At 35.0% G+C, this 27,278-nt stretch overlaps 1 protein-coding gene across 1 annotated transcript; it reads left to right on the top strand.

Annotated features, from left to right (window-relative positions):
• The first annotated feature begins 573 nt into the window (after positions 1-573).
• LOC118200631 (noggin-3-like) lies at positions 574-26,368 on the top strand. Its single transcript, XM_035372595.2, has 3 exons — positions 574-854; positions 17,248-17,755; positions 19,913-26,368. Exons 2-3 carry the CDS (start codon positions 17,268-17,270, stop codon positions 20,229-20,231), a joined length of 807 nt encoding a protein of 268 aa, XP_035228486.1. The 5' UTR covers positions 574-854; positions 17,248-17,267; the 3' UTR covers positions 20,232-26,368.
• Positions 26,369-27,278: the final 910 nt, after the last annotated feature.

Raw genomic sequence — 27,278 nt, 5'->3', positions numbered from 1 at the left:
ATAGGTTGTATAATTCAATAAGTCTTCTGGAGTCCACATCAGATTTTTTTCCTGTTAAGCATTTAGTTTTAGTTTATGAATATAAAAATCAAATTTTGTTCAAGTTTTGGAATTTATCAACATTTCCTATACCTTGTTCTTGTTTAATACATGACAAATATTTAAAAAAAAAATTAAATATATTTTTATGTATTTTTTTTTTTTTTTTTTTTTTTTTTAGTTTAGAAAAGAAAGGGGAGGAACTAATCATCTAGCAACGATGAAAGGGGTGGCTGGGGCAAAAAGAAGGTTGAGAACCACGGACCTATTTATTCAGTCATGGTCGCCGAAACAGCGAAAAACATTCATTTCTTGCAACTCCCAATTAGCGCCCGTCGTCAGAGAAAAGCGAGTGAAGTCTCTGTGATATCAAAGGAGCGGCAGACCACTTACCAAAGAAAGAAAAAAATAAATAAAATAAAATAAACAAGAAAGAAAAACAATCATACATTAAACCACAATGAAAAGGGATATGGGAAAAAAACGACCTTTTTCATATTTGCCACCAAAATTTCGAAAGCACAAGTGTTTTTGAAACACTTCTGATACGCACTTTGATAAACATATACTCGAAATGCTTTTCTGGTAGCGAACGCACTCCTATAAAAAGACTTGTCAGGTGCCTCTGTTTCAATAAACCATTAAGAACTTACAGAAAAAAAAGAAAAGAAAACGTTTTACTTTTTCTCTTGTGCATTTTTGAATGACTTGCTGGATACTACCGGACTTACTTTAACTGCAACTCTCGCGGAAGGCACGCATATTTACTCCACTGCTGGATTTTTTTAGAACTTATAGAAACACTGAAACTGTTGGTGAGTTTTTAATACTGTATCCATATTCTTATTCGAAATCAAATTGTTTTATTTTGTTTATTTCCGTTTTAAATTTCTATTATGTATACGAGACCTTGCCAAACCAGGAACCGTTGATGATTTTTATGCGGCCGGCGAGCTATACTCATATTTCTTACAAAAGTTTAACTTTTGATGAACAAATTAGAATTTGTAATAAATTCTGAATTTGTCAGCTGGTGGACTATTTTAAGATTTCTCTTCTAATCTGAATCACAATAGAATTTCGCAGATAATGTATTTCTATTTTTATTATTTTTAATCTTTTGGTGTATCCAAGTAACATAAATTTTAATCTTATAATTCATTTTGAACTCGTCAGCTCGTGAACTATTCCTTGAACATAATTCGTTGAAGAGAAACATAGCTCTGCAACTTCTTCTTCAGACCATGCCAGAATTTAAGAGATTATTTTTTCTTTTTTAGACCAAAGCGGCTTTGTCCCTGAGAGACTATATTTTCGTTTTGCGATTTTGCGTCGAATCACTCTGAATGTCCGTTTCACTTTTCAAACTGTTGCTACCAAATATTATCGCCCTGTATTATATTTGAAGAAATTAAATAATGAAGAATCTGAATAAATGCGTGTATGTTTCTCGCATTGTGACAACACAAGAGTACCTAGAGCCATCAAATTTTGAATAACGTACGTCTCCACATGAATATGGGCATCTGGAAACCCAAATTTGGAATTTGCTTTACTATCTATATCATATTTTGTAAAGCATTTATGAGTTTTTGATTAAGAAACTCAAGGATTTCAAAGCGAACAATGGCAACACTGTACTGGAAAACAAAACATTTTTATCTGCAGCCTCGCCAGACTGTGTATCGGAAATTCTAAAGATATGCTCTTTTAAATATTTTGCGATATTGCTGTTGGATTGAATTTTATGATAAAAGAGCGAACAACATGATATTTAATAAATAAAGGTAGCACACAAAACGTTAAAAAATGCCCCTTTGGATATAATATAAAACCTGAAAGCTTTCTTTCTTTCTTTTTTTTTTTTTTTTTTTTTTTTTTTTTTTAATTTAAAACTTTTTACGGTGCTCCTCCACATACTTTCGCTTACATGTAGTTCCATTTCGTGGCCATTTACGCATATTGGATTGCGAGATAATATATCTTCTTCCTGGAAAAACGATATGGCATCTTCCTTACTACTCGGTAAATTCAAAATTGACAGCACTTTTTGACTATTACGATATTAGGCGGCTTGTTAAATTCGGCAAATAAAAGTCGAAAGTGAAATAACCGTTTTTTTACATAATTTTGCAACATTTATTTTACAATGTTTAAACTGGAAGGAAGAACGATGTCACGCGGAAGGAAGAACGATATTCGCGAAAGTACTGTTTTTAAATAATTTGGCAGTTTATCACGAGTTGTGTGAAAATCAAGTAATGCCTCAAAAATATAGAAATTAAGTTATAAATTTCCGTGCAAGTTTCCTTTTTTTAAAGACTTTTCCCCGCATTTTGATGGTAGAAACATTAAAATTTTGATTTTTTTAGTTTGTTCAATAAAGGAAGATATGTGAGAAAAACATCAAACATTAATTAAAATAAAAAAGTCTAAATGGAATTTTTAAAACACAAAATACCTTCACCTCATTGAATTGTCGTGCACCAACAGCAGTATGTGTAGAAGATTTGAATTTAGTAGCTCGTCCATAGCTAAATATCAGGAAGTAGGTTGAAACTCGATGATGCAGTGCTATGCCTGTATATTAGAATTAGATTTAAAGAAATAATATGCATCTAAACATAAATAACTGGGTTCAAAGCAATGCAGTTATTTTACTGCTCTATAATAGACAATAGTCACTGTTTTAACCTTTCACAAAATTCCACTCACAGTGAAACATCATGAGTTTTGAGTACACTAAATAAAATTTCATAATAACAAGATTTTTTTAAATTAGACTTTTTAAAGGGTATTTTTAAAATAGGGCAAAATCTTATGTTCATGAAAAATTCATTCCGTTTAATTTCTTTGGCTACTTAAAAGGCATTTTAAAAATCATTCGTGGACGACCAGTGGTAAAAAACGAAAACAAGCTTATACCTATTTCGCAATGCCGGTAATTAAAATAATTTGGGATTAGGAATAGTTAGGCTATAGCAAAGCACACGAGAACTATTCCAAGGGCTTGCCTTCATGGAAGTTATGCTTCCGTCGGGGGTCGACCTTCAAATCTCCGGATTTCCAACTGCACATGATACTTGTTACGCAACGACAGTACGCAGTAGGGAAGACAGAAATTCCCTAAGACTATTATTCAAACATTTTTTTTAACTATATTGAGAAAAGGAACGTCAAGATTAAAGAGTTTTAATTATTTGCTGTTCTAAAGATGATGTGGATAGTTGGGTTTCTTGTTTTTATTCCATTTTTGCATATTTTCATTAGTTAATGCTTTAATTACTTTTGTCAAAATTTAACTATTCATATAAATCATGATATGGATCTTTGGAATTCATTTTTAATATTAAATATTCTTTATTGTTCATACCCTGTAATAAAATTTTTTCTGAAGATCAAATATTGCTCATACAGTAGACGTCGCTTTATGTGATCGCGATTAATGTTATGATTCGAATATTTTTTTGAGGGGGGGGGGAGATACTCCTATGCCGGGCTGTCGCTGTAGAGCACGCAACGTTGCCGGCTCTCTGACTAAGTATCCCAGTAGGGCATAAGACGTTGAACAGTCTGATCGGGGAGTGAGAGGCGTCGGAAATGGTCGAATAGTGTTATAGATTTGCCGCCAGTTTTTATATGAAAACATGGAAAATACATCGCCAACTGTAATCACCGAATCGCTTAGTATGATCCTATTATTAAAGAATAAATTCTAAACTACTGTCGCCAATAAAACACAAATTCGCCAAATAAGGTCAAAATAGATTATAAAATAATGTCAGGTGACAGAAATGTTGCCAACTGAGGTGCGAATTCGCCAAATATCTTGGTTTCAATTTCAATAGATTAAGCAAAAAAGTAGCTTTGGTTTGACGTAAATTTTGAATAACGCTATCCATTTTGAGGAGGATCACAAGCCTCAGAAGAACCCACTTCAGAAGTACAAACAAATTCTGCAGATTTTTTTTCTCTTGGGGGAGGGAATACTTGCAGCAACTCAAGGTTGCATTTTCCTCTAATTTAAAATTTTACACTGGCATGTTTTCTTGCAATGAAGGATGCCCTCTGAATATTAAGATTAGGGGTAATAGCATTAGTCAAATTAATTCCAGAAACCTTAAAAGTTTATAAAAAGAATTTCATTAAAGACATTATGAACAGTTCTTAAATTTCATTCTTTTGTATTTTCATAACTAAAATTATGTGGAAACATCAATTGTCATTTATATAAAATTCGTTAAATTCCACTGAAGTTTTGAAGGATATTTTTTCTCATCGATTGATGTTATTAAACACCCGTGGACAAACGTGATCGCATTAAGCGGCGCCTACAGTATTTTTTTAAAAATCATTTGCACTACAGTTGAGGAATAGAAATGATATGCCAGACGTGCAATCAGTCTCATTTAATATTCCCGGAGAGAACTCTGGACGCAACTCTAAATCCCGGATCTGTCTAGTAATCTTACATCTAGCACTTACTAGTTGCAGTTAAGTGTTTTTCCATTGTGAAGGCCTGCGAATTCTGCTGCGTAGCGACTGCCCTGCACTTGAAAAGCGCATCTGGAATGAATACATCATGTCGGCAAGCTATACGTTTGAAAGATGGAAGTGGAAAGACACTCGCAAATCATCCTCAAGTGCACGCGTGCGAGCGTCCTTCAATTTTTACGATCCATTAAAGGAATGTACACAAAATTCTGCGACTTTGTTGTTATTTCAGAGAGAGAACTGGAGTTTCAAGATGGGTTTCGTAAGTGGAGTATCAATATGTGATATCAGAGATGGCTGGTTGCGTCGACACAAAATTCTGTTTTCTCATCTCGACTGTTACCCGTTTCCGATGGAGACAAATAAATAAATAAAAACGACATGATTAAGTTTTCATACAGTGTTGGGGGTCTCCAAACTACAACCCATCAAAAGAAATAGCTTTGTAAAATTTAAAATAAGCAGGGTAACATACGCATTAACTATTTTACTTTACAAACAATCTATAAATGCGTTGCTTGTCACATACTGTTGAAATAAAATGGGCCTTTGATGATAAGTTAAAGGTAAAATATTAAAATTTTTAAAATCGTACGTTCGTTTTTTGTAACACATATTACAAACATTACACAACCGTTTCTAAATGTACAATTGCGTGAAATACAATAAAACTCTATTAAAAATTTTGTCATTGTATTTTTTACGAGAATCGTGTATTACCATTACCGACATTTCATTAATTCTAGGTTTATTTCTGGAAATTTTCAGCAGGAGTTTTGTTTAAATTTAAATTTTTCTTCTGTATCCATTCTAATTTATTTTAATTTTGGGGATATTTTTTTCACACAAAGCAACCCCAGAATATGAAATACCTGTGAGCGAAAGTTTCTTCCTAATCAAATTGTAAACAGAATGCACTGACAAATTGGTACAAAGGGGAAGTAAATTTGTAGAGTCATTAGATATTTTTTGGAAGCCGGAGAGATGAAAAATGAGCAACACCCTCACCGGGAATCGAACAACGGACCTCTGGAATACGCGCCCAGCGTGCCGACGTCTACACTACGAAGGCATGCTAAAATGGCGGGAGAAATACCTTATAATTCCATTTGAAAGTAAAATTACATTGCCAACCGAAGAAAGCTCTGCTATACTGGGACAGAATACTGTTGCAAAGGTTTCAACGGTTTAAAAAAAAATTATGCTAGATGAAATTTCATGAAGGTCGAAAAAAAGTCTCTCCGTGTTATCATAGTGGTATAGTCGCAAAATCTCATTGCGTTCTTTAAAAATGTATATGCTATTCATCATAATTATATGATCATGGTATGATGAATTAACTAGATCCTGAAACTGATCTAAATTCCTGAAAGAGTAATATGGTCCGCGGGCTTAAAAGTTTAGATATCCTGATATAATAGATATACTCCCAAAAATAGTTTAAAAAAAACTTATGGGCTAAAAACTTTAGGTTACAGTCTAACAACCGGATGAAGAATTTACAAATTAATATATATATCAAATCTGAAACGTCCCCGACTTTAACGGTCTCCCAAAAGGGTTTGTTAAGGTTTTGTACGCTCTCGCTGAGCTCGCAGGCTACCAGTCTGCTGTTACACTCACTTCTATTAATCCCCCATTTTTTTTTCTTTTTAGCTTTATTATTAAGCATTGTTTTCTTTTCACTTGCACCATATACAAATCAACAGCAAAATATAAAAAATGTAAAAGCAGCATAGCATTATGCATGTAGAATTTCCGATTCAGCGTTAAGTACTGGCATTCATTTTTCTGTTTTTCCGGTCTTTTCTCATTTTATCATATCAATTTTTCTGTCTTTTTATTATTAACGTTTTGTTTGTTTACTTTGCTGTCCAGCTAGGTCGAAGAGTAGAAAGCAAGTAAGTTGTATTCAAGATGAAATCATAATTCAGCATGAGTTAAGTTTTGGTTTCTCAGCTCATTTTATTGGACAATTAATACTCTTGCAAAATTATTATTGACTGTTTTAGTTCCATTTACATCATCTGTGTAATGTAAGAGTCATTTGACATGGATAAGTCTCGAACCTTCATGATGCAGTAGAGAAAAAGATTATTATTTTTATAATAGAAAGGTGAAATACGAAATTAAGCATTGAGGAGCTATTGCTAATTTAAATTACACTAATGTTTTTCGCACCAGTCGTCATCTAAGAAACTGTCTTTTCGGGCATGACTCAAGTGTGATTTGGGTTTCACACACACATACACACACATATATATATATAATAAAAACAAAGTAACTGAAGAGCAGGAGGAGGAATTTGGATGGCTTAGAAGTGTTGATCCATAATGGCTAGGAAATTGGATGCGAATGCAGATTAAATCTTCAATTTTATTTTCAGCAACATGTGGCGGCTACACACAAGTCGGCACATTAAATGTGCCTATTCCGAAGGGCTTACATAGGTGATAACTTTGCAGCAAGAAAGAAGCAGCAGACAGACTGCAGTCCAGCTAAGGCAAAGCGTAGAAAGAATGTGCGTTATTTTCAGGGTGAAATCTTATTCAGACTGAGTTAATTTTGGTTCTCAATACATTCTGATTGGAAGTTAATATTGCTCTAATATTACTATTGGCTGGTTGAGTTTTACTTCCATTTACATCATCATAATTACGTAAGAATCATATGACATAGAACAGTCTCGATATGACACAGTGCAGAGAGGGGTTACTATTTTTAGAATTGAGATGGGAAATTTACGTTGCTAATTTAATCTTTTATATATTCTTTTTCTTACATATAATATATATTGGATTAAAAATGGGAGCTGCACAGCTATATGTTATACTAGTTCCATACATAAAACCTCAACGTTCCACGGCTTCCAAAATTTCACGGTTTTGAATTATGCGAGATACGTACGTACGTAAGTACGTACAGACGTCACGAAAAAAAAATCTGTTTTGAATTCATTTTACAATCTATATTGGAATAAAGATAATGTTGATAATTTTGCACGAAAAATTACTTAGCATTAAAGTTATTTTTCACACCCGTCCCTCCAGTGAGACACTTCCATCTAAAACGCAGTTATACGATTATGAAGCCTATATCAGAGTGCTGCCTGACATCTCAGTCAAAGAACTCGAATTTAATCACTGAATCAGTTCAAGCTCTTTATATCAATGCATCGATGGCTGAACGCATGACACAGTAAGATCTCCTAAGATAAGTTTATCGCGTGTTCTGTTATCAAGGGTTGAGTTTACACATCGCTTGCGTAGTTTTTTTTTTTTTTTTTTTTTGTTGTTGTTGTTGTTGTTGTTTGTTTGTTAAGAACGTAGAAGGAGAAGTGTGGATGAAAATAAAAGAATAGAAACCTAAAGTTATTTTTCGTTATTTTAACACCCTAAGCGAGATGATTTTAAGGGTTTGTAATTTTTTAGCAGAACGTTGCCGAAATTCTGAAAAAAAGTTTGGAAAATGCTAAAAATTTCCGTTCCAAGATATTCATAAAGTTCCTTATATTCGATTTTTATACATTCGGGAGTTCGCATATAAGACATATGAAATAACATTAAGCATGCAGGAAACTGGAAATGACCAAAATGTTTATTCTGTGGTGCAGTGGCCGAACACAATACACAAAGCCCCTGTTGTACTTCAGCGTTGAAAAGATTCCAAACCCAAAATATATAAAACGATAACAAGGATTTGATAAAAACGTAACCTTAACAAGTGAATTTAATACAATCTGGTACGTGGATAACACGAAGTCCAGTAGTGCTTCTGAAACGGTTACAACTGAACTATAACAAAACAACAGCACACCCGAAATGATTCTAGTTAGTTCTTGCTAAATCCCTTAGCACAACAAAACAGTCCATAGGGCAAGGCTTACTCCAGTATACCCAGTGAACGTCTCCTAGCCGGCTTATTGAACATACAGGAGATAGATAGCCTTCGAACTCCGGCTCTCACTCACTAGGGCATTCGGGTACGCTCCCTTGAAACTATCTCACTTCTCGCTATCCAAACGTTGACTGCCCCCTTTCATTGGGTGGCTCATCCAAAGAATATAAACTTATTTCCTCGAATTATTGTAATATAATTAAACGATTTCTCAAAGCAAGTTAAAAGAGATATCAAAAACTGGAAATTTTGAAATTCAATATCCCGGTCCATTTACGTCGTGTGGGACTCAAATTTCTTACAATTTTATTTTTTCATAACGAGTAAAAAACTTTCCCAAATGTCAGTATAGGAACTTTAAGATCCCATTAAAAGTTAGTTTAAATTAAAATTAAATTAAAAGTTAATTTTCTTTTTTAAATTTGACGTTGCCAAAGCATGAATATTTTCGTCATTTAAAGGAGTTCGGTAATTGGAAGTATATTGAGCTACAACCAACGATTGCCAAAATAAAGGCCGGGTAAGGATTTCTAAGCTGGGTATGAACATCGGGATATATAAATACACTGCTCAAAACAATAAGGGGATATTTTGAGTTCGGTATGAAATAACTACATAATCGATAAATTGTTTGACAAAGATGAAACATAAGAGATTAAAAGGAAAATCATAATGTTTACAAAGTTCGGAATGTGCAAATTTTGCCTGGGACATCGAAAACTATTCGGTTAAATAAAGAGTGAAAAGCGACCTTCAGCATTCCTTCTGTAGCAGGAGATTAAAAAACATTTGACACGTGTTGAATGTTTTGCAACAGTGAACAATCAGCAGAATGACTGAATCGGTAGCCTGGAGGTCCGTCGGTCGTTTAGAGGCGGGTCAAACGCAATCCGTCGTAGGGGAAACATTGGGAGTTTCTCAAAGTGTCATTTACAAAGCATAGAATCGGTTTTAGAAAACTGGAAATGATCGTCCAACGTCGTACACCTGCAAAAACACGAAATGAGGATCGGCATCTAACACTAACGTGCAGAAGAAATTGCATTATGAACGCCACTTTCTTTCAACAATGCCTTCAGAGGGCTCCACCACGTAGGTTTGAATGCTCGCAAATTATGGTTTGTATTTCGTTGACACAGGACCACCGTACTGCCCCAGAAGGTGGGCACAAGAGCGTCTCAGATGGGGACGAAATGAGTGGAGCAACATGCTTTTCACGGACGAATCCTGCTTTAGTATACAACCTGACAATAGGTGGATTCTCATGTAGAAAGAAATGTATACGGAATATTCTGCATTTGTGCACGAAAGTGTTCGATTTGGCGGAGGCGGAGTGATGGTCTGGGCCGGTATTTCAATTTATTTTTGAGCCAGTAATTTCCTTGTTCGTTGCTTCTTTTTCTTTTCTCATATCTTATAACATCAATACATCATATATCAGTCAAGAAAACATTTCCTCATCCGTATTTTATGTTCAAAATCATATATCCTTATTGTTTTGAGCAGTGTGTGTGTAGAAGAGGAATCCGGTTAACCCCGAGATAACATTGTCAGGAGAGGTGTAGAAACATTAGGCATTTTGGAAGCAGGCAAGATGAAAAATTAGCAAACGCCTTCGCTGGGAATCGAACCACGGACCTCTGGAATACCGACCCAGTGTGCAGAACCACTACACCACGAAGGCACGCTAGGAAGGCGGGAGAAAAATAGAGAGATACTTCAGAATCAATTAACAGTTCCTCTTCCACAAGAAAATTCTTGCTTTTCTGCATCCAGAATTAGCTGATAAATTATTCTAATATATTTTTATACATATTTAATAATTGTACTTTTGCGGAAGATGAAAACAATTCACTTTTAATCATGACCGGAAATACTGCTGCGTAGATGGCGTAATGGACGATCGGATGAAATTTTAGAAGTTTCACCGAATTTATAGTTAAACATAATTTATTCCTGAACGACAAATTTCTTAATACATAACTGCAGAAGATTAGAGGGTGCTAAACGCGCCCCATAATTTTAGATATGCAATTATATTTTAAATAATGACGAATAGCTAGCAGAGGCTGAGCGACAAGCTGTCAGCACGCAGGCGAAGAGGCGAAAAAGAGAAAAAATATGGAGTTATTAGCTATTTGTACAAGATAGGTGCACAAAGTACAGCTAATCTGTGATTGGTTAAATTTTGGATTTCTTACTTTTTTGTAAGAATTTTTACATTTTCTTACTTTTTTGTAAGAAAATTTTCGTAAACCAGACTGAAGTCTGAAGCCGGAACATGTACATGAAATATTACAAACCCACCTATTCTAGGTGACTTCAAAATGTTATGACATGGAGGGATGCCCTATGGAGGAATTTTTAAAGTCCTCTTCTTAAGGACTATTTTTTGTGTATTTTATCTCTTTTCTTGGTATGTTCTACTTTTCGATCGTATTTTCTTACATGAATTATTAATGTGCTCCATAAATTTCATACTAATCTTTAACAGTTAAATATCCTGTAATTTTCTATATCTGATATACCAGCTGGACAGTCTGTCTTTCTATGTTACGGGGAATTTGAATGTGCTGCGTTTGTTTGTGTATGACTTCTTTGTTAAAATGTGCATCTTAATATGTTGCATGATTTATTGCTGTCACCCAATAGTAATATATATTGTATAATTGATATGTTACTTTTGAATGGGGTTGGATCTCCGAATCCGAGTACCCGGGTGATACCCTACTATCTGTTTGTAACAAAAGCTTTCCGCCAAAAAACGTTCTTAATAAAATTAGGGGAAAAAAAGCAGTACCGTTAGTGCGGGTAGTAATCACTACCCAAATCTATGATTTTTCTGCCAACGTTTTGATAGTTTTTCAAAGCCTTCGGCCCAGAAACTTGGCGACAAGTCTAAAAACAGATCAACCTCATTTCGGATGTCTTGTACAGAATAGAAGGTAGTACTTGGAAGATGTAGCTGCAGGTGTGAAAAACGTAGAAGTCCGAAGGAGCAATATTGTGGCTATATGGTGGGTGTGGCAAAAGATCCCATTCGAGTCCGTACAGAGTCTAGCCGGTGAAAGCAGACGCATGTGGTCTTGCATTAGTTTGATGGAACATTACCTTTTTGCGCTGGCACTCCGTTCGGTATTTTTTCTTGACGGATTAGCATCTCGCTGTACACCTTACTGTTAAAGTTTACCTTTTCCAGATACTCTTCGTGGAATAATACCACAGTAATCCCACTAGATACAAAGCATGATCTTTTTGTCAGTCAAATTGCGTTTTGCGACGCTGCAGACGGGCTTACCGGGCGCATACGAACCCCTTTTTGCCCTGTGTTATTGAAGTAAGTCCACTTTTCATCACAAGTGACGATCCAGTCCGGAGTTTGTCCTTACGTTGATATTCGAGCAGATTAGTGCATGCTTAGTACCTTATCTGCTTGAGTCAGCTCATGCGGCACCCAACGATTGAAATTGTACGTTAAGTTTAGCATAGAGCGACTAATGGCCATGGCACCGACGTCTAACTTCTTAGCAAGTTCTCGAGTGGCTGCATACTTATCTTCTTCTACAAGTTCTTGCAGGCGGGCCTCATCAGCATCGGTAGGTCGGCCAGAACGATCTGCTTCTTGAATTTCATATAATCCTTGTTTCTGAAATTTTAGTACCAAACCTTCGCAGTGTCATATGATACAACATTAGTAATTAAAGCTCTACACATGATTTGGTGACATTCTGTAGCTGATGTTTTGCAACAGAACTGAAAATAAATGAGGGTTCTAATCTGGTAGCATGATAGTTCAGACATTTTGTACTTAATACTAACGATATTTTGTTACAAATTTCTCAACACAGTGTTCTAAAACAAGTCTCTTTCTTTCAAATGCCAAAAATCGCTTGACAAAATATGAGCAAATAATGTGTAATAAATGTTTGTGTAACAAAACGGCGTTCATTGAATTCTTGTATTCAGTTACGTCTAATGCTGCATTGATTTATTCATATGAATTGTTCTATTGAATGACTCATTGAATTAAACTGACATTGGCCACTCTCATTCAATGAAGTGGAATGTTCATCCGTTCATTCAATCAATGGAATTCAAATCCACTCAGTGGAACATTATTTGTTCATAACGACAATTCATTCAATATGTCGATCCACATAGTTATGTGAACATATTTATCATTCCGTATACGTTCCATAGTTATTTCCTACAATGAAATGAACAACAATGGGTATGGAATATCGAATAGAATATGACATATTCATATGAACAATTTATTCATTAAATGCAGTAAAACGGACGGGAAGGTAGTGCCATCTGTCGGCAGAAATAGCAAATAAATTGAAAAATTAAGTTATAAGGTATTTCTACCGCTTTCCTAGCGTGCCTTCGTGGAGTAGTGGTTCTGCACGCTGGGCCGGTATTCCAGAGGTCCGAGGTTCGATTCCCGGCGAAGGTGATTGCTAATTTTTCATCTCGTCTGCCTCCAAATAATCCTAATGACTCTACATTGGCGCCTGAACTAAAAGGGTGTTGGATGGATTCTTCGCCAAAACCTCTCGAACCCAGGATTTGGCGATTGGTTCCCCTTAAAACCTCAGCCGGGCTTTAAAAGGGGTATTTCTCCTGCCTTCCTAGCGTGCTTTCGTGGTGTAGTGGTTCTGCAGGCTGGGCTGGTATTCCAGAGGTCCGTGGTTCGATTCACGGCGAAGTCAGTTGCTAATTTTTCATCTTTCCTGCTTCCAAAAAATACCTAATGTCTCTACAAAGTTAATATAATTCTAAGCGTAAAGAAGGACTGGATTGGAATTAAAGTCATTAACTAAACAAGATCTTTGTGAATGTGAAAAGCTTTAAGAAAATTCAGTTCACCAATTGAAGAAGCTTTTTGGTTAATTTTTGCAGACCCCAAAGTCAAAATTGTGATTTTACTTAGTCTTTCACTTTGCTCTTTTTGAGTATAAATACGACCGCGGGTTACCGTTCGTTGCACACTTCTTTATTCCTGATAAAAAGGGATGTGTACTTGTTGTGTTTTCAAAATCTATACATCCTTGACTAAAATCTACGCCAAGCACAGTTTTTTTTGGGGGGGGGGCTGAATTTTATGTTTTACTTTAGTGTGTGGTTTCTGTTCGTCTTCTTCTCACATCTTTATACTTTTTTAATCAAATAGACTCTAGACCTTTTTGTCACAAATAGTATAGATTTTATTTACATTTTTTAAAGTTCGTTTGACCCACTTAAATTGATATCTTCATTTGTATTGTTTTTATCAAAAAATGCATACCGTTTTCTAGATCTTTCTTCTGTATTAGCATTTGATGTTGGATATTGCCCCATTATCAGATCCTACCGAGATTTTAATCTGTAATATTACAGTCATCACCTAAAGGAGAAAAAAAGAAATTAAATTAATTTATAAGTGTCAATAAAAATAATGAACTAAAAATGCAGAATGAAAATCAAGGCTTAATAAATAACTACATATATTTAAACACTGTTTCAAATAAAAATAAAAAGTAGAAGCATTTTCCAATAAGCTTATTAAATTATAAGGAAAAAAATAATAGAAAGGTAATATTAAGTTATAAAAAAACAAACATAGCAACAGTATGTAAAATAATATTAAAATCCGATGGAAAATTTAATTTAATAGGATAACTGCATTTGTTTCTTGTCTGAAAGTAATTGAATATTTGAATCAAACTTCGTAACGCGCAGCCGTAGTAGATCCTCTAAATGAGGATCTGTAATTTGCATTCATGACCCATTGCCATTTTATGCGAATATAGTTGTTGTTGTTGTCGTCGTGTCCATATTGCATGAAATAGTGGTTGCCACAGCCTACTTCAAAGAGAGGTTGGACTTCTATTTTCTAACCCCAATTTTGAGGGAGAGCACCTCCGGGGGGAATACGATGGTCTCCCACCCCTCTACACTCCCACCAATCCACACGAGAGGCCAATCCACACTTTCGGCTCTCCGCACATTTAAAGTGCCGCCATGCAGCACCGAAACTATATAATTACAAACATCCATGTCTTCTCCGGGATTTGAATCCAGGCCCTTCGGTATCGTAGTAGGCTCCCCTAACCACTGGTTGGGCTGCGGCCTGGCAGCTAGTGGTTGACTCCCTCTGAGTTGGTAACCAATTCTGCATGGATATATCTATACCTGGGTCGGAAGGCAACTCAGCGGTTTACTTCCCTAGCCACTATACCGTCTGGGCGACGCAAATATAGTTGACAATCGAAATAGTTCTATCCAAAGTGCCTTGCAAAACGGTTATTTTTGCCCCCAAATTTTGCTGATGCAAAATGCTCATGTTATTTAATTCTATTAATTTTCAAATAGTCGTAATCTGTATAATTAAATATCAATTAATACAAGAGCTAGAGGCCGTACAAGAAACTCGCAGAGGCCGCACGTTCCGTGCTTTAAGGCCGCACGTTCCTCACCTCTGATTTAAATCTTTCTCTTTTTTTTTTCCCTTGCTTTCTAATCTTTAATTTTTTATTTTTTCAAAATTAAAGTCATTTTTATTTTATCCACTTATTTATTTATTTTTATTTTTCAACAAACGTAACTCAGATTTAGGTCCCGAACCAGATACTCTCTTCTCATACGTAAAAATATTTTATGATAATTGCTATAAATATCAATATCACAAAAACGTGTCTACCATTTCACCATTTCACTAACTGTAGCATAACCTTTCGTTTGTTTTTATACTTTTCTTTTCCTGATTCATCGCATAAATGCGACGGTATTTACGTTTGTTGTTACAATACCAACTGCAGTTGCGAGTGGTAAGCATACTTGTACACTACACGTATTTGAATTCATTACGCATGCAGGCCTCATGTACACTGTACATCGTGTTGACAAACGTCCTTACCCGGCCTTTATTTTCCTTATTCTTTTCTTAAATGGAGGGCATGGTTATATGACCTACTCTTCAAAAGACATTTCAAGAACTTCTGCATGAGAATGACAAATGCATATGACCCAATTAAGATAGATAAACACGCTTTTCAAACTGCCATGATGAAGAGCGTTTTGATCTAAAAAAGCATGAAAGTCATCGCGTGATGATAGAATTAAAATACATCTAGTTTTGGCTCCTTTTTTATTATTCATTAGTCCTACAATTTATTTATTCAATGTGAATAGTTTAATGAGGTTTTCAGTCAGTCTGATAAAAATGCGGCAAGAAAACCGAGGCTCAAAATAATAGGAATTTATTTGCGAAAACGTGAAATTTATTATGGAGGGGGAGGGTGTTAAAAAAGTGTTTAATACATTTTAAAGGGCGACGGCAAAAATTCAAAAAATAAACTTTTCGAACATAAAGGTGCAATGCACATTTAACCTTCTGTCTAAGGTGACCACTCATAGTTCCAGATGATTTGGGTCTCCTGTGAGAGTGGTTGCCTCAGGGAGATGATGTTCAGTGCTAATGTTCATTCATGTATATTCTCAGAAATGCCTGTCACTCCCACAAAGGTAAGCCAAGTTCGGCCCAAGCTAGTAGTCTTCAAGCTAGTAGTCCGAAAGAGTTCACTATGTTTTGAGCTTGTAAAAAAAGAATAATTGGTCTTTTTCTAAATCAAAAGTGATGGAAAACAACACGAGGAAAAGTCATAATCCATCGGAATTACCTGCTGTAGATGATACCATAAGAAAGTGACAATGCATCTGAGACTGTAAGTAAACCTCGGTGCTGAATATTACTTTTCTAAAGTCTTTATCAGACTGAAGAATGCGAGACGCACGAAGCAACTTTTACTAAACGTGCATGTTCCTCGATCCAGTATGAAGGATAGATTTCGACGTTTTAATAGTCCGATGCCTTGAAGGTTCTCTATTAAGGTTAACCTGGGCAATTTAGAGGTTGAGCGGCAATCCTCACCTGGCAATAGCAGCAATAAAAGATTTCTATGTCATGCCACCCTCGCACCAAGCCAGATAAATTCTTGAAAATATTCGTTACAAGGATGTGTTACGGGAACTGGTTGTCCAGTCTCGTAGAGGCAATAGTGGATGATCATCGTAGGGATATACTGAGTTCTTTTTATTGAAATTAATGAAAAAATTTAGCTTTCGAAATAGTTGATATCCAAGATGGCCTATTTATTTGTTTTAATATATAACGGCAAGGCACGCGAGGGCTATATGTCTAAAACGAACGATGCCTTTGAGGAGGATTTTGCAAGCGAAACTCGCTCAGATTTACATTGCACATCGGAAAAATCTCAGATACACTCCTACAGCCAACATATTTGCCAGGATTCGAAATTGGATCGAACTTTCAGTGCTCAGTGGTTTCATCAAGAAGGCCATCAAGTGATATTTGCCTATCCCATTGCACCATGGATCAGATGTCTACAAAGCGAATTGCCTCGCAGATGAATTGGTGAACACATTCTAATCGAATCCCAGGCCGTACACTTACAACATCATTAACAAAGTATCAAAACTTGTTGCTACAAATTAAACCAAGAAACTGTCCTCCAGTTTCCACTCCATCACAAATAGGCAGCATTATAGAAAATCTCAAAAATAGCATAGCAGCTGGACGTGACAACATCAGCAACAAAGCCTTGAAGCACCTTCCTCTGCCATCAAGAACATCACTAAAATAAGCTAATTTTCTATCGCTCAACTGTTTTCCAAAAAACTGTGAAACTGCAGCAATATTTACCTTCCCAAAATCAAATAAAAAAATCACATTTTGCCTAGAACTACAGGTCCATTAATTTGACAAACTTTCTCTCTCTCTTCAAAGAATTAAAATTATTTTCATCTTTTCAGCTTCATCTGATCTCAGCGAGATGCTGTTCTGTATGCTTATCTTTCTCTCTGTTCTCACAAGAGCTTTGTACGGTGAAACGACGATCAGCCTCGAAAACGGCGAAGCAGCCACAACAGAAAATATTTCCATTGTTCGTCGTAAATCTCCAGCCAAGCATGCACTCGGTACAGGTGGTCGGCTCTCCCTTGTCAACTCCCGTTTCAGCAGACGTCCACGGAAAAAGAACCTGGACACAGATCAACTTCTGGAAATACTTGGTGATTATTACGAACCCGAGTGGATGTCCATAGAGGAACCACCAGCGCTGGCAAACAAGGATCCGGACCGTGGAGTGATCTATGTAGTGAGGCACGATGGTTGGCAACATTCAGAGCTCATCAAGCAGCTGCAAACTTCGAATTTGAGCTTGGAACTGGCACAGTTGGGAGGAGAGAGTGTTCTGCAAGATCCTACATTTGTAACGACCGTCGAGAAGTGGCTGTTAAACAGAGCTTCATGTCCAGTAAGGTAGGTTGGGAACAATTTTATTTGCTATTACCATTACCTGACATAACATTGAACATGTGTATCCAGTTACGTAACATAAAAATCAGTATCTCCATCCAGTTATCTAACATAATAATCAGCACCTCCATCTAGTTATCCATAACAATCAACATATGTACCCAATTATCTGGAATCGTAACTAGAACGCGAGCTGAACTGGTTCATGACCATCAAAAGGTTATAGAGATATCTACAAACCGCAGCTGGGAACAATATGGAGTAGTAATAATAAAACTGAAGTAATGCAAGAAGTGGTGGTAAGACATTTTCATCAAGTCTTAACGTTGTTTTGCATGAAATAATACAAAAGTCAGATATCATCCATTTGCAACACTTCTGAAATCTCTCTATGACACGCGAGATCTCGCAGGCGCGTTCTAGATTCAGGGGTGCCTTTTGAGGGACCGGCATCTGCATTTAAGTAAGCTGGGGTTCGCCAGTTCTAAAAACTTCATAAGGGTGCACAGGCATAAAGGTACTAAGTAACTATCAGTTTCTAACTTAAAGAAATCAACGACGATCAATCTCGAAAACGGTGAAGCAGCCACAACGGAAAATATTTTCATTGTTCGTCGTAAATCTCCAGTCAAGCATGCACTCGGAGCAGGTGGTCGACTCTCCCTTGTCAACTCCCGTTTCAGCAGACATCCACGGAAAAAGAACCTGGACACAGATCAACTTCTGGAAATACTTGGTGATTATTACAAAGGCAAAAGGCGTTTTCAATTTATTTTAAGCTGAAAATGTTATCTTGTTATAATTTCAGTTTGTCATTTCTCTGCAGACGGAAACCCTACTTGCATAAAGATGCTTTTATTAAGGTCCGTTTTTAATTTAAAGAAAGTGAAAGCATTTTTACAGCACACATGTGTGATCTGCATAAAGGTACCGATATCTTTATGCATATCATACACAAGTTTTGTGCCAAAATTAAAAAACTAATTTTAATAATAAGGCTGTTACCATTTTAATGTCGCGAAACTGTTTTGAGAGTTTCTTTGTCGGTGAACGCTGACGGAATTTCATAAGTTATTCATAGTTATGAAGCGTTTCTATTCCGTTACTTCTCCAGAGTTTGAAAAAATAGCACAGACACTCTGAAGGATGGTTTTTCTGAATCGGTAGCATCGTCAGACGAAGTCGTGGTGTCGTGTTTTGCCTACTGAAATCCCGTCCTGCTTATTATACCTACTGAAGTACTGTCTTATCCTGGTAAGCCCCACTACATATGTGCTACCGTTACCTTAAGACTGCTAATGTCCTGTCTCGCCTACTGATCTGATCATGATAGAGTAGTTAAATCCCGCTGTAAAGTTATTAGGTTATTTTGAGTCATTAGGTTGTGCAGTCCTCTCGTCAGGACTGGAACCTTGGACTGCTCGAATGCGCTTAATGTATGCTTCCAATTACACCTCGAAGGAATGCGAAAAGGAGGGAGAAAATACCTTATATACGTCCCCATTTAAAGGGTGACTGGGGGTTAAGGACCCAATCGCCAAATCCAGTGGTGATTAATTATTGTCCACCACTTCTTAGTTCGGGCGCCACTGTAGGATCATTAGGGTTTTTGATGCTGGAGACATAAAAAATGTGAAATGATTTGCCTGGATTCGAACTTCGTATCTCCAGAATACGCGTCAAGTATGCTTCCAATTACACCACGAAGGCATGCGGAAAGGAGGAAAAAATAACTTTATACCGCTACCATATAGTATTAAATACTACCACCATAACATTCCTAAAATTCTATCCCATCTTACTTACTAACTTACATCATCATATGGTAAGTCCGGGTACTATATAGTACTAAATGGTACCGTTACCAGTGCTAAACATTACTAATGTCTTGTCCTGTCTTTTGACTTATAACACCATACTATAAATGATACCGCTAATATATTGTTCTGCTACGATAACAATTCTACAATGCTGCTCTACTTTTTCTAATGACCTGCGTTGTCATATGTTAAGTCTCGATATTATATAGTGCTATATCTGTTACTGCTACTGTAAGACTACTGAAGTCCTGTCTATTGACCTCCATTACCATATCGCGATTCCTGCTTGTACCTGGCCTTCTTACTGAAAATATTACTTATCCTGTTCTCTTCTTTTCAGATATGCATGGGAAGACATAGGTTCATTGTTTTGGCCCCGGTACATCAAGCGCGGTGAATGTGCCAGTGTACCTGGTACATGTTCCTGGCCACCCGGTATGCACTGTGTACCGTCTGGAACAGCTACCTTGCACGTTCTACGATGGCAGTGCAAAGTCCCCAAAGGCAAAGGACGCCGAAGAGTATATAAGAACTCCAAGGATTCCAAGAACAAGGACTGGCCCAGGAAGATTAACGAAGGTGAACAGCCCGCCAACTTCAAATGCAACTGGATTCGCGTGCCGTATCCAATCACCAATGAATGTCTTTGCACATGTTAAGAAACGGTAACAGATTGGAAGAGTTCATGAATGTCCTATTTCAGCTTTTTCCATTTCACTTTGCCTGGAAGTGGCAACAAAAATCATGCCAGGCTATTCCTTTATTTCTGCAGATGTTTGCGATTAGCACATCAAAATGGTTCCATTTCTTTTAACTTTCCATTAACGTTTTTTCTTTAACAAATAATTATTTAAAAAATATCAAAGCTCTTTCGAACTTATAACTGTAGAGAGTGAGTCCCATACTGAGTTCATTGATTTCACATTAGATCATTTCTGTTTAATGGCCACTGAATGTTTATTAGCTAGAACAGCGGCTCACTTGATGCCATAATCAGGAGTTCGCGAAAAAATTACAAGTAATGGCAGGAAATAATAAAGTGTTATAAATAGTGCTGATAAAAATAAAAATGTTCAGAAAATTTAAATTTGGCATTGATTAGAAAGCGAAATAGTTTTACTAATTCAGTACACTGTAAATGTTACTATCCGAAATGTGTTCAAAAGGAATACAATAAGTTGTTGCTAGTCCCGCCGACACTTTTCATATTACTCGTTTTAGTGTGCAACATATCAAGTCCATTCTTTTCCTTGTTGTGTCACAACGTGCCGTATATAGCAATTGTGTTTTCAGCATCTATTGAATAATCAAGTCAATTATATAGCTCTCTGTCTTTAAATTGTGATACGCAAATCAGTTTGAGTACAGAGCTTTGTTTTAAACTCGCATCTCTTTTAAAGTTGCGAACTGTAAATTGTTATTGATATAAATATGGATAAATAATTAAGAAGTGGATATTTGCATAGAACAGAAATTACTTGTATCAAATAGTTCCTATCTGGGGTCAATTACTAAGCAAGTTTGGGGATATTTCACCTATTCCACCTGAGCTTGAAAACGCACAATGATGAATGAATGGCTTCAGGGGGTCATAGGCTCTTAAGGAGAAGGTGTTGGGTGCTCTTACAAAGGGGTAAGCGAAATAATTAAGTTATATTTAAGGTTATCCGAAAGAAAAAATAGTTGAGAACCGTTGAGCTAGAAAACTCTTTCACTGTGTTCGTTAGGATCAAAAATTCAAAAGTAAAATTCACAAATTTTTAATAACTTCGAAGTAAATTGTTCGTGAAAGGAGGAAAACTTTCATTTTAGACAGAAAAGGAAGACATATCTTATTCGCCTCCGCGATGAACGTACATTTATGATGAAATAGCCATTAAAACAATGAATAATTTTTTATTACAAAATGTAATAGTAACATCAGCGGCAATTTTTAATCAGTCCATTTAAAAATTATATTTAATACTAACCCCCAGTCCTGAAGCATTCTTCATTTTTATTTTCACTTAAGTTGTAAAATTCTCAAAATAATTTAGCTATTATTATTCTTTAGAAATCCATGTGACCATATCTCAAGACAGCAAATATATTGAATTGCAATTAAATAAAAATTTGTTCTTCGTGTTTATTGGATTAAACATCACCACTACGTAACATTAATGTTGTTTTTAAGCATTATTTAAACACGAAATTTAAAAAGCGAAATGTCACTGTAAAGTTATCTCACACATATTCCACACTCTATGTAAAATATGTAAAAAATGATCTCTAAAATCAAATGAAACCTTGGGTCACGAAAAGTAGTTAGTTCGTAAAGGCCGTGGAAGTGTTCGTACGCGGACACTATTTTCCGCATAGGAAATTAATTTGAAATTCATGAATCTGCTCCTGGTCTAGAGATGAATGAATGATTATTTAAACTTTATAATCTCTACCTATAACAAAAGAAAGAGTCTGTGTGTCTTTCGTTTGTGCTGCGCGTAAGCTACGAAACCCAGGGTTACGAAATTTGATATATAGGTGCATCTTAGACAAGAACCAGTGCACCTCGAAGGATTTTTTCAAAATTTGAATCAGATTGCTTTTTATTTTATCTTTTCGATTTTATTGCATCATTTTGAATAGTTTCATTCTTTTAGAAATGTGGTTTTGGCAACAGTTTTTCATTCAAATGTATACTGGACTGTTGAAAATCAGCATTGTTGCCACTTGGAAAAATGAAAGGGATATTTCTGTGTAGTTTTTAAATTTAATGTTTCTCTTGGCTACTGGACATTTATTAGAATAATTAATATTTATATTAAGGGATGTTGCTTATTTTATTGTAATTTTGTTATATGTAGTACTTTTTTTAAATTTGTGGTGTGGTGGGTTTTTTTTAAAATTTTATTTATTATTATTTTTTCATGATGAAGTTGTTATGCAGAGTGAAATTCTGCGCAGTTTTTAAAATTTAACGTTTGATGTTTCCTTCAGGAATTTTCCCGGTACATTTAAGAGCCAGACGAAGGCTGGCAGCGTAGCTGCTAGTAGTACATAAATTTAATAATAATTATAAATATTGCGAGCTTAAATTTGCAATACAAACTAATAAAAATCATTAAAAAATTATTAAATAAATTTAAAACTCATAAAATGATTGATGAATTTAAAGGAGAAAAATAATTTATCACGCAGTTTAATAGGAACAAAAGCTTATAACAAATTCTTTTTACAAAATTCTTCTATAATTTTCTATCACGAATAATAAAAGTATGACTGTCTATCTAACAAAATCTGATAATCGGATTGCATTGTCAAAAGTATAAGCTATCATCTTCATAAATTAATCCAGAGAGTTATTTAATCTATTGTTCCTATCCTATGTGATGGATTAATTCTCCCCTTTTAATTCATCAATTATTTTAACAGTTTTAAATTAATTTACTAAAAACTTCTTAAAAATATTTGTATTTTCTCCTTTTTTGTATCAATCACTTATTATCAATCAAATAATTCCAAATTGAAAATCGTTTTTCAACAATAAATAATTATTCTTTTACTTCCAACAATTCTTGCACGTGAGACAGTGAAAATAAAATAAAAAGGTTTTTGAAACTTTTAAAAAATTAGAAATATGTTAGAACATTCCTGTGAACTTTCTTTTATTTTAAAGGCTTTTTTTTCCGCTCTGTTCGATGATGTAAATAGTAAAAATTCTGTAATATTTAGTTTGTTTGTTAAACAAAGATACGTGGAAAAAGAAGAAAAAAAAAATGTTTTTAACATTAAATTTTACAAGGAAGAGGAAAAATCTAAATCGAATTTTGAAAAAAATAGCTTTACCATATTGTATTCTCATTCACAATGTGCACAGAATTTGAATTTGATAGTTTATTAGGAAATAGTATAAAAATCGGTAGCAAAATTTTGACCATAGTGACAAACTCCGTAAACAAACTAAATAAAAGCTTATAAAAAAAGACAAATACAATACTAAACAGAAAAAATCGACAAGAATTTTATCCAATTTTACTCTACCTATATAATGAAAGAGTACGGTATAAGGGGAAAAAGAAGAGAAAGGGAAGAGAGGGTGTTGTTCGGATGAGGAGTGCTATTCCATCAAAACTTCAGGTAACTGTCTTTTTGAGGCATCTTCTTTTATCTTTCCAAGGCCATTCTATTCAGGCTGAGATCCACTGCGCCTTCATTTCGCTCAAAGTTTGTTTACTGTGACCTATTATGGTCTGCATTTAAAAATATTTCTAATGTCATTTGCTGCCAGGCTTTGTTAATGAGAGAGTATTAAGACATGTTTCAAGAAATCCCTCATTGTTAATTCTGTAAAATGATATGGCTATACATTTTGCCGCTTTGGGCGGCTCCTGAGATTAGCCCCCTAAGGCGGTCCACGAATTTGCCTCCCCTTTCGAAATAGAAACATATAATTACAAAAAATGTCAAAACGACATGTAGTAAAATAAATTAAAACTCTACGTTGAGTTTTGAAGGAAAAAATTATTTCCAGAATTTTAAAATTATATTATAATTTTGCTTGTTTTTTTATTCACAAAACCATCCTGACATTATAAAGGTCTATTTGATCGTTCGTGTTGTTACGTAGACAGTACAGGAAGATTTCTGAAATGCAAAATCAACATTTATAGTTCCTAAATACTTCTGAAATGATTTCGATGTAGAAAAAACATCTCACAACTAACAACATATACTACAACTGAGAGGAAAGTTCTCACTAGTATTAAAATATTTAGAACATTACTCTTGAAGATTGTATCTCAGAATTAATTTCAAAAATTCAAAAAGACTACCCTTCCACGTTCTTATTTTGATTTCCTTACCCTTAAGTGAAAGAAAACAACTCTGAAATACTTCTTTATTAAAGAGGAATGCTTTCTTATTAATATCATCATGATCGTTTATTTATATTCCTAATTTTCATTCAAAAGTTTCGACGGAATGTAAAAGGTACAACAAAAGTATGTCGCTGTTGAAATTTCGTGGTGATTCCTTTGAATACTTTTAAGTAAAGTAAATAAATCACCACGAGCAAAAACTATTTTTCTACTCAATTTAGTTCCGTATAGCGATTGAGAATCTCATTATTCTTCACCTGCCTCCCCGATGCACCTGAGTAACCGCTATAAAATAATGTTTCCGAGAAAAATTGCTGCCCCTAAAAAATGTGCCCAACCTTCTCCTAGTTACGCAACTGATTCTGTATCATAAGTTACGTCAGGCACTTTTTGAAAATCCCTTGCTGCAGATTTGCGTGTTCGTAACTCGAGACCTCATTCGTCATTCGAGATATTTCTTTATCACAATAATTTGTTCGTGAACCGAATTGTTCGTGGTGAAAGGCTTTATTAATCCGAGATTCCACTGTATTCGAAATATGTCTGAAATGATGTCCAAAAATAGGATCTCCGGTCACAATTTTGGATTTAGCACTAACTCTGAATCAGAATGATGGAAAGGAATTCTGCTTAATCTCACCATTCTAGTAAACCTAAAATAGGACGTTTTTTAAAGAAACCCTCATCTTGGAAAGCCTGAAATGGGACAATTTTTAGAAGTATCCTCATCTGGTAAATCCTGAAATGGGACATAGCCGGAAAGAGTCATGCTAGAACTTTTCCTTAATGCTATGTTTCACTTAGTGTTTTTGTGATGAAAATAAATGTCTATTATAGTGTTAGTTTGCAGCAAGCATGGGCAAACAACAATGGCTGGTCGCCAATTATTTTTTCTGATCCTCGAACAATAATCACATTTCTTAAAACGGATTATTTTTCTAGATTTCGATGCCTCTTTAAACAAAGTAGATTTGAATTTATTATATAATTTTAATATGTTAGCTTGTGAATTATTTTATAATTCCTAGTTTTATTCCAATCAGAATTTCGTAGATCACTTATTAGCAAGATTTGTCGATATTCGAAAAATAGAAACAATAATATCGATAGTTCGTGATTCATTTAAATCGACAAAAGTCCATAATGTACCAAAGGAGCTAGAGCTTGAGATCACAGATGTGCTGTGTGATACGGATTTATGAGAATGGCACATCCATGACGAAATCTGCAAAGCTTACAACATTTCTTTACTCGGACAAATTCGACAAAATTAAGAATTTTATTCGAGAAATGTTTCTTATTTTTGATGAATGTGAACTCGTGAGTTTCTATCGTAATTCGTAATAAACTCATTTTACAATGAAACATCACCGATGATCATTTAAGTATTTTTAAGAATCTTAGCTTCAGTATTAACAAAATGGCGAAATATGTAAAACAGCATCATTCGTTTCATTAAACTAATAGCTTTTAGAAATTTACTAATTTTTATGTTAGAATTCGAAAAATGTTTTTTTTTTTTTTTAGGCTAGCCTTAATCCCTGATGTCCTCTTCGGTCATATTGTTTGCCCAGGCCTAATTTAATGTAAAATTACCGAATTTGAATTTAACGTAAATATGTTCACCACTAAGAAAAATTAAAAAGAAACCATTCTGTGAAATCATCTGCTATGAACAAAATATTAATTTTTTTTTGAATAAAAAGCAACCATAAATGTTTATCGTAAACCCAGTATGCAGACATAGCATTAAAAATATTTTTGCCAATAATTTTTTCAAAATATGTACTTATTTCATGAGTACAAAATTATTTTTGCAAGGACTGGATCCTCATAATGTACTTTGAAACAAACCACTGCTGGTTCATGTGGTATGCATAGTCACATGATATACGTATTTTGTTTTAAAAAGAACAAGCAATAAATAATTAGTATTTGTCTGAGTGTTTATTTCAAAAGTTATACACTATACACAGTTGTTAAAATGTACAGAATGTGTCTAGACAATTTTATAATTAAGTTCATATAAAAACCAAAGATGAAAGAAACAGTATTATTACTTTTTAGCTTTCATTGCACTATCTTATTGTATACAACACTTGACACGTTCACACAGCTTCCGTGCAATTAACCTTTTAGGATACTCTTTAAATTTCTCATTATAGTGTAGTTTTCTAAATACGTGCAGTGTTGTTAAAATAATGATATCTGAGACAGTACTTCAAGTTACAGAACGAAACGTAATCTTCAGGATAAAAAATGGTGAATAATGAGGATAACGGAGATTTGTGACATACAGTCAAAAGTCGTTAATTCGGACACCTATAATCCCGAATGATCTATAATCCGGACCTCAAAGCTACAAACTTTCTGCGCATGCGTCGCGATGACGCATGCGCGTAAGACCTTTACGGCTGCGAATACGCGTGTGCGCGTGCGCAAAATACGTTTACGAATGCGCGTTTAATGTATAACGGACGGTATAAGCTAAGCTAAAATTATCTAATTCAGTTAATGTTGCAGATTGCGTTGCTCCTTAATCTTCGAATTGGATTCGGCTTATTATTTTTTGCAGACTGTTAGAGCAATTTTATAAAAGTAAGCTTGAACTTTCGATTATGTCAAATAGAATTTCTGATATATATTTACTAATATGTAAAGGATCTACAAAGCGAAAGTATGTTTCGAAGTCCATTAAACAAAAAGTGGAATTGCTGCAAAAAATGGATAAAGGCATATCCTTTGTTTATCTAAACTTTAACGTTTGCTTATCTAAACTTTGTTTATCTTTAACGCCGCGGCGCGCAATGTATTGGAAGTTGATCTGTCAGCACTATCCTTATCATCAGG

The sequence above is a fragment of the Stegodyphus dumicola genome, chromosome 9 (genome assembly GCF_044657685.1).
Source record: "Stegodyphus dumicola isolate Sdum_Otavi_A_Nest chromosome 9, ASM4465768v1".
NCBI lineage: Eukaryota > Metazoa > Arthropoda > Arachnida > Araneae > Eresidae > Stegodyphus > Stegodyphus dumicola.
Note: the sequence above shows the minus strand (reverse complement) of the source record. Positions and strands in the feature narration are given on the sequence as shown.

Bases quoted from the DNA above. Each gene is read 5' to 3' on its own strand.
- LOC118200631 (XM_035372595.2), top strand. From the start codon at position 17,268: ATGCTGTTCTGTATGCTTATCTTTCTCTCTGTTCTCACAAGAGCTTTG. The intron at 17,756-19,912 runs GTAGGTTGGGAA...TCTTCTTTTCAG, and splicing joins AGAGCTTCATGTCCAGTAAG to ATATGCATGGGAAGACATAG.